The sequence below is a fragment of the Ostrea edulis genome, chromosome 4 (assembly GCF_947568905.1).
Source record: "Ostrea edulis chromosome 4, xbOstEdul1.1, whole genome shotgun sequence".
Lineage (NCBI taxonomy): Eukaryota > Metazoa > Mollusca > Bivalvia > Ostreida > Ostreidae > Ostrea > Ostrea edulis.
This window is the reverse complement of record NC_079167.1, coordinates 4,653,924-4,667,651: the sequence shown is the minus strand read 5'-3', so window position 1 is coordinate 4,667,651 and position 13,728 is coordinate 4,653,924. Positions and strand designations below refer to the sequence as shown.

The following is a 13,728-nucleotide window of genomic DNA, read 5'->3' as shown; positions in this document are numbered from 1 at the left end:
TCTTGTTTGTTTTATTTTAAGCACAAAGCTAGAGCTTCCTATCCAATACATTATGTAGCAAATCATAACCGTACATATGTGTTATATTTTCTTCCGATTAAAATTACTTTATGCAAAGCTTCCTAAATACTGTTTTTAAAGGGACTGATTCACGATTTCCCTTTAAATTTTGCTTTTCACATTAACGTAGTTCCACACTCCTGTGACGTCATAAGATTTTGCAAAGTCAATGATTTAATGATAGGAACATAAATTTTGTTGGAGTCTTTTTCAATAATTTTTGTTATGATATTGTTACCCATAAAATATTTCAAAAGTCATAATTATGTTTGAATAATCAATGATATGTTTCAAAATATTGAATCCAAGGGCAATAACTCTGTTTTCATTAAATTTTTTATCAAGTCTATTATGCGATAGATTTCCTTTATTTTTCACAAACATTTTACCAAGTTGATAAAGAATCATTATCTGTGTCTTTTCATGAAATTACATAATATCTTAATCCCCGAATGATTTTGAATAGCTCAACTGTATGGTGCCAGACTTCGGGGTTTTTTCCAAGGGGGGTATACATACTCTGGAAGCTATAGATTTGAAATTATTAAGGAAAGGTGTGGAGTTTTTTTCATAAATAACTATAACAGATGTACATCTACTAATATAAACAGAAAAAATGATAGGTAAACTATGATATAAGGAAAATATGTCCACATTTGTTTGTTTTTTAACATTTTGGAGAATAATGCTAATTCAATAATTTTGCACATATCATTCTAAAACTTCATGAACATATTGAAATTGACTTGTGTTTTAGTTATTGACATGTTTCCTGATAAATAAATGCAATTAAAAAATATTTTGTTGTTTTTATTTTAAAATAACAACAAAAAACGGTTTCCAATAAATTTCATAAAAATCTACACAGGGGTACATAACTTCAGTAGTGTCTGTAAAGAAAATTAATATGGAAACCCTTTACTATTTTGCCTTTTTACATTACTCTGATTGTTAATTTCTTGATTCCAAACAAAAAAATGCTACCTAAACCCCAAAAATCCAGGACTAAGGACCCACCTTAAATGATCAAAATCTACAGTCTAATATGTTTAGAAGGTTTCACAAAAAATTAAGGTTATTCATCATGACAGAAGCTCATTATAGAGAGTTTATTATTTGTTTTGAAAACAAAGATTGAGGTGTGTTATTGTTTATAGGGTTTTCAAAATAAATCGATATTGGCAAAGTTTATTATATATATCACATCTCAAGTATACTTTAGGTAAAATGTGTAATTTAAAAGTTAAAATTTGTGATTGTACAAAATGAAGATGCTTTAAATTACAAAATTAACGTTTCATTGGTTTGTTTGTTTACATAAAAAGACTCGAGTCTTTGTTTACATAACACAAAATCAAAGCTAAAATATTGCTCTTATCCTTGCATTCAGACCGTCCAAATTGTGGTTGTCAACATAAGTAAGCTATATTTTTAATTTTTAACATAAAAAATGAAAAAACATTTCTTTCGCAAAACGTGAACCAGTCCCTTTAAAAGGTTCTTAACAAATTTTCATTAGTAGAAGATGGGAGTTTCCTGTGATTGTCTCAAAGTCACAAAAAGTTTCAGAAACTTTTTATAATTAAACAATAGTTATGATATTCATTGACAAATAGAAACTTTTTATAATTAAACAATAGTTATGATATTCATTGACAAATAAAAACTTTTTATAATTAAACAATAGTTATGATATGTCATATACAATACAGTAACAACAAGACTTAAAATGCCGGAATCTTCTCAAGAGATCCATCTTGTGGTTTTCTTTGTCTTGGAATGAAATTGTGGTTACGATCAGTAGTCTCCTGATGGTCATCACGTGGTGTGGAGGTGGATAGCGGAAGGTCCCCAGATTTTTTATGGCTGAGATCAACATAATCAATAATGACAAATTTACTACCACTCTCTATGTATTGAGTGCTAACGTTGGCATTCTGTTTTGTGGTTTTTGTTGGAGGTGGATCAGAGAATCGTAGACCAGATGTTGAGGTTGCTGAACTTTTGGTAACTTTGTGTCTGTGTTTTCCTGCTTTGGTTGGTGTATCTTTCTTGTCTAATTGGAAGAATTTTACCTTTTTGAAAAGAATCAAATAAAAATTAATGCAAATATTTATGAGACATCATTTATGGGGGGATAGATTTTAAATTCTTCAAATATCATTGTGACCTAGCAGCCAAGGGGCTTGATTGATCAAATTTAAACCGTATCACAAACAGATGCATGTCCTTTTGCTCTTATTAAAAGATTTTGCTATGTATTCTGCAATTCTGGTACATAAACCTCGGAACTTCTATTGTGACCGGGTCCTGGTTTCATGGAATAGGAATATTCTTTGGGATAAATTTGAACTAGGAAGAATTGTTTTAGCACACTAAAACTGTTGTTTCCCCTTTCATTTTCCATAGTTTTTTACAAACATAATTTAGGGAACATCTTTAAAGTGGAAAATTAAGACTTATGGTACATAACATTTACCTATATATATATATATATATATATATATATATGAGCTTTAAACAAGGAACAGTGTTATGAACATGTGATTGTAAATTAAACTTACCAAATATCAAAGGCCTATGTCAAAAGACAAAAAGTAATGGTCCAGACAGAAAAATTGCTCCAAAAATTCTATTTGACCTTTACATCAAAGGTCAGCAAAAATGGCACATAACAGTTTCATGGTATAACCACATTTGACCTTTACATAAAAGGTCATCAAAAATGGCACACAACACTGTCTTATCATGGTATACCCACATACCAATTATCAAAGGCCTAGCCCAAAAATTATATTTGACCTTTACGTAAAAGGTCATAAAAAATGACACTAACACACTGTCTTATCATGGTATATCAAAGGCCTATGTCAAAAGACAAGAACTGGTCTGGACAACAAAAATGCCCCCAAATTTTTATTATTTGACCGTTACATCAAAGGACAACAAAAATGGCACTTGACACACTGTCTTATCATGGTATAACCACATACAAAATATCAAAGTCCTATGTCAAAACACAAAAAAGTTACGATCTGGACAACAAAAATGCCCAAAAAATTCTACTATTTGGCCTTTACGTCAAAGGTCATCAAAAATGGCACGCGACACTCTGTCTTAAAATGGTGTACCAAATATCAAAGGCCTATGTCAAAAGACAAGAAAGTTATGACCCGGACAAACTTTGTATGAGAAGCGGAAGAACAATTCACACTAAAACAATATGTCCCCCTTCTGGGAAGGTGAGACATAAGAAATGCTTGATAAAGATGTCTGCACATCACTTTTAGAAAGTGTAGCTTATTTTTTATGCATACAGTATATGGCTATTACACTGTATTATGTAGACCCTCTCTCCATCACCCGTGGGTCCATTCATTCCTACTCGCTCGTTCTCATGAAATAATTAATGAGGCAATTTGATTGAGCGCTCATCGTATACCCTGAGCGAATTTGTCCAATCAACAAGACGCTTTCAGCCTAATTTCAGTATACATTTCTTGTGATTGCAAAGTTAAGTTGATGCTACCAGAGTTCCGATACAATAACGATTACTTTGATTAAACGATATTTTTAAATATTTATGGATGATGGAGAGAGGAACGAAGCGTAATCAACCGTGGCTTGCCCAATATGTTTTTTTTTTCCCCAAGGACCCCATATAATATGGAGAGCCAAATTAACAAACTCAAATAATTGAAGATATCTTCAATTATTTGAAGATATCGTCAATTCAATTATTTCTGTCTTTAACTGAATTAATGCGCTCATTAAATCAATTATTGCTGTCATCAAATGAATTAATGCGCGCTTCAGTTCAGTTATTGCTCTCATCCTACAATGCTGGCGTCTGTCATACCTCCTAATAATGTCAACAAACCACAATTCAATTAATAGCTTCTTTGCATTGAATGTATTAACAAATGAGATTTTTACAGTGACGTCACTCAGCATTTTTTCAACAGTATTTTGTGAATATATAAAATTATAGTGACTCACATTAATATTTGACGTAATTTTTAATTATTTCTATGTAAATACCAGTTTCATTCTTACTTTTTCTGGCTCTGCTGGAATCCTGCAAAATATTTTGTACAATGTATAACTGGTAATATTAATCTGGCAAAGAAAATCATTCGATATCATTATGGAAAATTTAGATATCTAAACGCACCAGCAAATATTAGTACAACGTTTTTGTGCTGTTGACAATGCGCTGATTTGTATAGTAGGGGAAAATCAACTTCACAAGTGAAATTATGTGTCTTTATAGTGGGTTAATGGGACATTGAAATGAATACGCTGTTATTAGTAAGATATATGATTAGTTCTATATCCACTGGGTAAAAAGCTTACCAATTGAACCTTGAGCTACCTAAGAATAACAAAGGAATAACAATTTATAATGTAAAATTCATTGCACCCGAAAGCTTTTAAAGCCTGGTTTACATTTGGCCTGGATGCAACTACGTAGTTGAAAGTTATACAAATTAGCCCGTAGACATTATTTACGGAAGATGTGTGCTGATCGGACAGCAAACGCACGATTTGGGGGGGGGGGGGGGGGGGGGGGGGTATTAGGAGGTTGTTACGGGAGCCGTGCGGGCTCCGGGACGATTTTCTTAGAGGACTTGTGGAGATCAATCGGAGAATATTTTACAATAACACGGTATTCAAACAATCTCTGAACAACCACCGTATCCCTCATCGAGAGCCCCTGTAAGAAATGACACGATTTCCATGTAGCCGTAGTTCTATCTTCTTACAGTGCAACCCAATATCGCACGGCAGCCTGGGCAAATGTAAGCTAGGCTTTACTTGTAACCATGACAATTTATTGTAATAAGTTGGGAACATTGCATGGAATCTGGATCGAGTATGTGACGTAATGTTATGTTTGTACTCACTACTGTTCAGTGAAGTTTCTGGGTTTCTGAACGCCTCCATGTGTCTGGTGTCCGGTGAGAAGTAACCACTAACAACCTTTGGCCTGTAGTCCCCTAGTCTGAGATGCGGGACTGTGTTGGGAAGATGGGGTTGCGTATACAATGGTCTCGGAAGATCGGGACGGTATACGAGAACTGGTTTGTTGTGGTCCTGGTGGAAGCGTACCACTCGAACACCTCCGGGGTAGGAATTGTAAATTTGAACATCCCTTGGTGATCTGGAACTTCGGGCACGACCATCGTTCTGTATTCTAGATTGTGGGTTGCGTAAAACTGGTTGTGGAATCGGCTTCGTTGAATGTATGATCTGTCTCAGCGAGTTATTTGAGGTAGGAACCCTCCCACATTTACCGGGTTTGGTATCCTGCAGAAAGGATAGCCTCTTCCCAGAATCTACAGTCGATCCGTGTTTTTTTCTCTTGATGTAGTCATATTTCCTGAATAAAATGCATTAGATAAAAGTGGTGACAGAACTTGTTGTGTCTGTCATTGAAGCATCACAGTTTGAAGCAATATGTGAACTTTGCATTAGTGATTGATAATGAAGTACAGAGGTATACATATATCGGTATTAGTAGTGGCTGTGCTTTCAAACCTGTTGGCATCTGTTTTTATCGTTGCTTCCATTACTGTGAATTAAATCATAGCGAACATGTTGAAAGATATTTGCTAAAAATCATTGAAAGTTTAAAGAAGCATCATTTTAATATCCATTAACTTGGATAGATATTGCGTGTGTTCTTGCATCACTTGTACATGACCCACCTGTTCTTGTAAACAATAAATTGCAAACTGACATTTCAAACCGATAGTAGATATTTTTGCACTACATCATTTCATGTTTAAGATGCGTCATGTTAAGTGTTTATAATTTAAAAAAAAAACAACTTTACAAAAACATTTGAGAAAGAGGTTAACTAGTTTAACCTTATGCAACAAGTTTCGTTTGTATATTTGCAAAATTCACCGTTAAATGAAAATAGATGAAATTTATTAACAATTCTACCAACGCCAGCATGCAGCTAGCCTTTCTTAAAATTCTTTTAAAATCTACTTGTGGTTACTATGGTGAGAGAACGAATTAACTGTTTTAGTATACGTTTTTGGTATTTTCTAAGAAATGAATTATTTCATGACGAGCATTAAAGGACTTCTATATCTAATTAATATATATATATATATATATATATATATAATTTTGTACTCCAATATTTCATTATTATTTTTTCAAAATCAACACATTTTCTGGTATTCGAAAAATCTTCTTTCTTTTTTTTATTTACACAAATGCAATATACTGCTCCAAAGTAACATATGTTTTATCGATTTCTTGTATACTATACAGGAATTAAATCGTGATTCTGTAATTACCAATACATTTTAAAATTAACATTCACTGTTTTCTATTGAAACACACTGCTTACCATTTGTAATTTGTTTTGAACAATCTGGTTAAATCCGGTTTTAATGCTATCTGTCCGGGAATGAATATATACATCCCACGAACTCTGCGGCTCAATTCGCGGCATTGATACAATTGTTGGAATATGTTTTTTGGTCTATTTATAAATAACTCCCAACTATAATCATATGATAGTTTATTTCATATGTTTTGGGTTTAGCCTTCTTATTACCCTTTACCATTGTTCAAATATTGAAATCATTTATCAAATAAATTTCATTATTGAAAATACATGAGGGCAAGAACTGCGAAGTCTTACGCCAGGATACTTCATGAAGCGCAAGTACACCGGCGTGAAGCAATATGCAGTTCACACCCTCATGTATTTTCAAAAATTGAATTTATTTTTACCTCACCTGAAACGAATTTCTGAAGGCTTCTGTCGTCGTCGTTAACATCTTTTCCAGAACCACTAGGCCAATTTTTTTTTTTTTAAATCAAACTTGGCACAAATCATCCTTGGGTGAAAGGGATTCGAGTTTGTTCAAATGAAGGATCATGCCCCTTCAAAGGGGAAATAATTAAGAAAATGCAAAAATTAGGTGAAATCATTTAAAAATCTTCTCAAAAACCACTGGGCCAAAAAAGTTGAAAGGATCAATTCAGGATAGCAAAGGAATAGAATTAGAGGGATGAACAATTCACATTGTTATTATCGAGCTTCTTTAGTTATTTTCTGTCGTACATATATATGATTTATTTCATATTTTCATTTCGAACCATCTACAATGTTGAAATTAACCTTTAAAGTTGGCCTAAACAGCATTTTCTTCATTAAGCATGACACGAATTTTGACTTTGAAGTCCTCCAAGACGGGATTGCCTCTAATGTATTATTTGATAGGTTACAAGCTAGTGAACAATTTACAATACAGTATTTTTAGGGGCACCCCTGTCTTGGGGGTCAAAATTAACAAAAATCGCCAAAAATTAGGAAACTGTTTTTTGAAAACCTGGTTCATATTAACACGAGTATTACGTGAGTTTAGAGTCGCTCAGTCAGCTGCACCGCTGGCCGTGTACTCGACGGAAGATATACAATGTTGTGTTTGCCTGTGTATGTTTCTTTTGAAAATCAATAATATTGTCTGTTCTCCTGAATTTTAGCTCACCTGAGTCGAAGGCTCAAATGAGCTTTTCTGATCGAAATTTGTCCTCTGTCTGTCGTCGGCGTAAACTTTTCATATTTTCACCTTCTCCAGAACCCCTGGGCCAATTCCAACCAAACTTGGCACAAATTATCCTTGGGTGAAGGGGATTCAAGTTAAATCAAATAAAGGGCCATGTTTCAATATTCAAGCTTATTAAAATCATGGCCCCCGGGGGTATGTTAGGGCCACAATACGGGATCAAAGTTATGCCGCCTGCGAATACATAAAGAAAATCTTTAAAAGTCTTCTCAAGAACCACTAGGCAAGAAGAATGGAGATTACCTAAAAACTTTCTGATATAGAGTAGTTTCAAATTTGTTCAGATCATGGCCTTCCGGGGTAGCGTGGGGCCACAATAGGGGATCAAAGTTTTACATGCAGATATATAGAAAAATCTTCTCCAGAACCACTGGGCCAATTTCAATCAACTTGATACAAATCATCCTTAGGTGAAAGGGATTCAAGTTTGTTGAAATGAAGGGTCATGCCCACTTCAAAAGAGAGCAATTGAATAATTGCTTTCTTCAATTGCATTAATGATATCATGAGCGCAAAATTTTATTTGGAACGTCTTATAAATGATTTAATGACCTCTTTAATTCAATTGAAGATATCTTTAATTACTTACAACAATTCTGTATCAGGCATTAATTGTACGCAACAATTCAACTAAAGAAATAATTCAACTGTGAATATGTTGAATTGAAGATATTTCTAATTAGATAATTGTTGTCTCTAAACGACTTATTGCACGCATCAGTTGAATGAATGATATCATTAACTCAATGGAAGAGAGTACAATTCTATTATTGTGCGCATTAATTGAATTGATGAACGCTACAATTCAAGTGAAGAGATCAATAATTCAATTATTACGTGCATTAATTCATTGAATGATGCGTGCATTAAATAATTGAATTATTGCTCTCTTCGATTTAATTGTACCGCGCATCAAATTCAGTTGTTGACATCAATTTATTTGAGTTTAAGTCAATTTGGCGCTCCATAGACACCTGTTACTAAATACCGGTCCTAACTGAATTGAAAGAAAATGTCTTCATAGAACACTTGGCAAATAATTTCGATAGCAACCAAAAAGAACAGACACGGTGAATCTAAATATAACAAAATGGAATCGGAGAAGCAAACGTATTGTGACGTTATTCCCAGGACGCCATATGATGCAATTTAACGTCAGCTTAGTTTATATGATAAATAATGTGTTGATAAAGTCATATGAACTAATCAAATTGTATTGTAGAATAGAAATATTATCTATAGACAGGAGCGAAGGTGCGAGGGCGACGAAGGGATTGATTCACTATCCCCCACCCCCACCCCCACCCCCTATTTGTTTCCCTTTTAATTATCAAAATCTACCGTCTAGTGTGGTTTTAAAAAGGTTTCACAAAAAAGAAAGATTATACATCGTCACGGAAGCTCATTATAGAGAGTATGTTGTGTAAACAATAACCGAGGTATTTTATTGTTGACAAAAGTTTTGAACATTCATTGTTATCGATCTAAGTTTTACATTTCAAGTATTCTTTAGGTAAAACTTGTCATTAGTTAGATTTGTGTCTGTGCAAAATGAAAATAGAAAAATTCAACAAACGTGGCTCAGCCCCTTTAAGCGAAGTGGCGATATCAATTCGTTCCATTGCCTTCGCGTTTTTGTCTAGAACTTCGCCCGCACAACTTCGCTCCTTAGCCCTCGAACTTTTGCTACTTCGCCCTTATACCACCTTCTTTCTTACGAGTCCTTACGAATCTCGACTCGTAGGCAATCCCAAGCATTCGTCACAACTCGTAAGGATCCGTGAAAGTAGGGGCAAATATTTTGACATGTCAAAAAAAAATTCACGATTGTCCACGGATTTCATTTTCCTGTAACAATCCGTAAGTATCGTAAACTGGTCGCAAAACACGTAAACTGCTCGTAAGAATCCGTAAAACACTCGTAAAAAGTTTTCTTTACGAATCTTTATGGTTAGTTTACGATATGTTACGAAGAGTTTACGAGTTGTTTACGAATTATTACGAATGCCTAAGTGATATTTACGATTTCATTCACGTCGGGTTGCAATCGTTTTACGGGTTGTTCAGAATCATTACGAGCGCTTTACGTATAGACACGATTACTTTACAAGTACATTGTACATACTTAAACTTTACGATTAAGGAAAGGTATAAAAGACGCAAAATCTGACAGTTTCTTTCAGTTGTTATCAAGACATCAAAGAAGTTGCACATCTTGCATACAATATTCATACATGCTGTTCCAAGTAATATCAGTTGTCGAATGATGATAAAAAGCCAATTACGAACACTTTTGAGTCAAAAACGTAAACTATCGTAACTAACTCCTAACTATTCGTAACAGCACGTTATCAACATGTTATTTACACGTAAAAGGTAAGCTAAATCGTAAATTTCCGTAATATACTCGTAACAATCCCTAAAAAGCTCGTAAAATGTCGTAAATTGCTTGTATTCATCCGTGTTCACTCGAAACAAATCGTAAATGTTTGCCGTAAATGCATCGCAAGAACTCGTAATAAACCTTAAATGGCTGTAAATACTCTTAAAAACGTTCCTAAATAGCTCTTTAAAGTGTCCAAATCGAAACAATCCGTGTACTTTTACGGAGTTGTGGAATACGTAAGGATCCGTAAGAAAAATCCGTGAGTGTGAAGGTACCATAAACCTGTATTTTTAGCCGAGTTGCAACGAAGTTGAACTCGGCTATTGGTTTGGTGATGCGGGCGGGGGGCGGTTGGGCGTCAACAATTGGTTTCCGGATGATAACTCGAAAAGTTGACAATCTTATCAAATGAAACTTGAGATATTGTTGGGTACCAGGTAAGGAAGACCCCTATTGATTTTGGAGAAAAATGATCAAAGGTCAAGGTCACAGTGACCGAAATAGAATGAAAATTTGGTTTCCGGATGATAACTCCGAAAGTTTAAATCCAAATCAAATGAAACTTTGATATATTGTTGGGTACCAGGTAAGGAAGACCCCTATTGATTTTGGAGAACAAAGGTCAAGGTCACAGTGACAGAATATAAAATGAAAATTTCAGAAATATTTGGTTTCCGGATGATAACTCAGAAAGTTTAAATCCGAATCAAATGATACTTGAAGATATTGTTATGTACCAGGTAAGGAAGACCCCTATTGACTTTGGAGAAAATAGGTCAAAGGTCAAGGTCAGTGACTGAAAATAGATTTAAAATTCCAAAAGGATTTTGGTTTCCGGAGGATAACTCGAAATTTTTTAATTTGAATCAAATGAAACTTGGATATATTGTTGGATACCAGCAAAGCAAGGCCCCAACTGATTTTGGAGCACAAAGGTCAAGGTCACAGTGATCGAATATAGATTGAAAACTTCAGACAAATATGGTTTCTGGACAGTAACTCGAAAAGTTTAAAACTGAAATTAGTTCTTCACAATTATAAATATACCACGTGATTCCTGGCTTTACAATGTATCCCATGCAACTTGGCTCATGCACCCCTGGGTGCATATACTGATTTCATTGAGCATTAGGATCTTATTCTAAATCACAAGATTCAAACATACTCTATATCTGTTTGATAACTTCAACTGTTCATTCTATAAACAAATATCGGGGGTGGGTGGGGATAATAACTTATAAAGTTAACTAAGACACACGTCATGTATAGATAGATTTACTTAACTAAGACACACGTCATGTATAGATAGATTTACTTAATTAAGACACACGTCGTGTATAGATAGATTTACTTAATTAAGACACACGTCGTGTATAGATAGATTTACTTACTTGTAACAATACGTTCCAATTGCTAGTGAGAAGAGAACTACAAAAGTTCCAAGTATACTGGCTAGGACGATCAACTCTGTGTTCCCCAGCCCAGTGGCCATAAAATCTGTAATGACCGTGAAACTCCTCAGTAAAAGAAAATTTCAAATGGTACTTAGTAGTGCTTCAGTCTGACAGATGTATTAGTACACATCGGAACAAAGAAGCATTGATTATCTACTACGGATGTTGAATCTTAGTACCAGTGTGTATAAATAAAATGTTAACATTCCCTTTTCATTATTTGTCTTTTAGACACTACACGGACGTTAATTTTCTTGTGAATTAACATTGATAAATCAGTATCGTAAAACAATGTGTATAAAATATTTCTAGCGACTTTTTAAAATGAATAAAAACAAGAAAATTTTGTGTTTACCTTAAATCAGATGATTTACATGAATGTTACGTAGATTTATGAAATTTTGAAGTGAAGAAGTGAAAATTATAAATAGAATTATTGTCACTCTCTAATAACCATAGTCAAAAGAAGGTCCAGAAGAAATACCGGTTTGAAACAGGATAGATGTAGGACACACCCGATATACCACAATAGTTAACAATACCTCCACTCTATCGCAACCAACAAAATAAATCTTATTCACGGCATTTTTGAAATTATCTTCTCGCATAAAAAATTTTTTATTTTTTTTTTATTGGGCACATTAGGTTGAAATGCGTATCTATATATGTTTCTGCATTGTTTGCAATCCCCAAGTAATACTAGACTATTAAAATATTTATAACCGAACTATATTGTTTTCCAGATTTATGATTTCTATAAAATCACGTATCATGTCAGAGACTACAAATGAATCATCAACCAGAATATGACTGCTTGACGACAACCCCTCTACTGATCATCAATTTAAGCGATACCATTGATTAATTAACCTGTATTAAAAACACATTAGCGTTGAACCTTTGCAATATTTCGCTCAAGTCCATAATTAAACAACTTTATCTCAACCATTGCACACCTTCATTTCTGATCCCTAGGTGTGCAGTACTTCAGAATTACATATGTGAACTCTGCATGTCTATACTGAGTATCTATGAATCAGTCTGTCCGCCTTGGTTTTATACACTTTGTGTACTTGTGCGTTTTTCTAGTATAGTTTGTATTGTACCTCTGACAAATTGCCTAATTACAGATTTATAAATTGTACCTCATTTACCAATATATAGTTGGTTTGAGTGGATAAACTGAATTTGAATTGAATTGTGAAGTTCGGGTTACCGCAAAGGACCGACAAGTTCACCGTGATTTTTTACGATACATGCTTGCCGTTCGCAAAACTATACAAATATATTTGTTCCATGCTAAGGCAACTACCTTTGTATCTTGTCCATATTTTCCGACTGTTCAAATTTTGATTTAAAATAATGCAGTCTGGAAATTGTATATTAAGGGCAGTATTGTATTAGTATTTGTGGAAACACTAAGCAAAACTGTCGAAACTAAGTGTCATTTATCAAGGAACAACTACATTGATTAGGTCTTGGATAAAATTAATATGGATCGATCAAAGTAATAAAACGGTCGTATTTATCTGCCAATTATACGACAAAGGCACGGTCATTTATTCAAACTTACATAGCAAAAGGCAAGCTTAAAGTGAATCGAAATGTTACATTTACAAACATTTCGTTGATAATTTTCGTTTACAGTGTTATTGGAAAAATCGATATCAAAATTGTAATGTTAATGCATTTCCGAAACAAGGTTGTTCTCACACAATTTGGTAATTGGAATAGGTAGACATGAAAATATTCCGAGAGACAAAATGTATTGTAAAACATGTACTACTGAAATTGAAGATGAATATATCATTTTGTATTTGTGTGCCATGTGTATGTTGAAATTCGATCAAAACGACTGAAAAGGTATTAAAGCCATTAATAATCTAGTGTGTAATATATGCATGTAGGTATTTTATATGTCTTATCATAATTCTCCCTATATAGATATATGTTTATTCACCAATCAAGGTCCCTCGGGGGGGCATGTAAAGTTTAACTAGTAACAATATAGATAGATAACAATAATTCAGATCTGACAGTTCACATTTCTGCACTGCACACATCTATCATTATATATGAAATACATATTTCAGACAAAATTTAAATTACCATAAGGAAATATTAGATAATAAGTAACCAAACGCACATCTAAGGACAGTGCCAGTTTCAGAGACAGTGGATAATGATAATGCTATGTGGATACTAATAAATCTGTAATCAATATAAGTAT

The 13,728-nt window shown here is 33.9% G+C and overlaps 1 protein-coding gene across 3 annotated transcripts; it reads right to left on the bottom strand.

Annotated features, from left to right (window-relative positions):
• Window positions 1–7: 7 nt before the first annotated feature.
• On the bottom strand, window positions 8–11,946 carry LOC125670665 (uncharacterized). 3 transcript variants are annotated; one of them, XM_048905975.2, is made up of 7 exons: window positions 11,854–11,872; window positions 11,436–11,541; window positions 5,602–5,635; window positions 4,968–5,443; window positions 4,417–4,435; window positions 4,102–4,138; window positions 8–2,135 (listed from the first exon to the last, which is right to left on the bottom strand). In XM_048905975.2, exons 3-7 carry the CDS (start codon window positions 5,631–5,633, stop codon window positions 1,785–1,787), a joined length of 915 nt encoding a protein of 304 aa, XP_048761932.2. In that variant the 5' UTR covers window positions 5,634–5,635; window positions 11,436–11,541; window positions 11,854–11,872; the 3' UTR covers window positions 8–1,784. The 3 variants fall into 3 exon arrangements, with proteins under 3 accessions (XP_048761932.2, XP_048761930.2, XP_048761931.2); XM_048905973.2 differs by lacking the exon at window positions 5,602–5,635 and having other exon boundaries at window positions 11,854–11,946; XM_048905974.2 differs by lacking the exon at window positions 5,602–5,635 and having other exon boundaries at window positions 4,117–4,138; window positions 11,854–11,946.
• Between the last annotated feature and the right edge of the window lie 1,782 nt (window positions 11,947–13,728).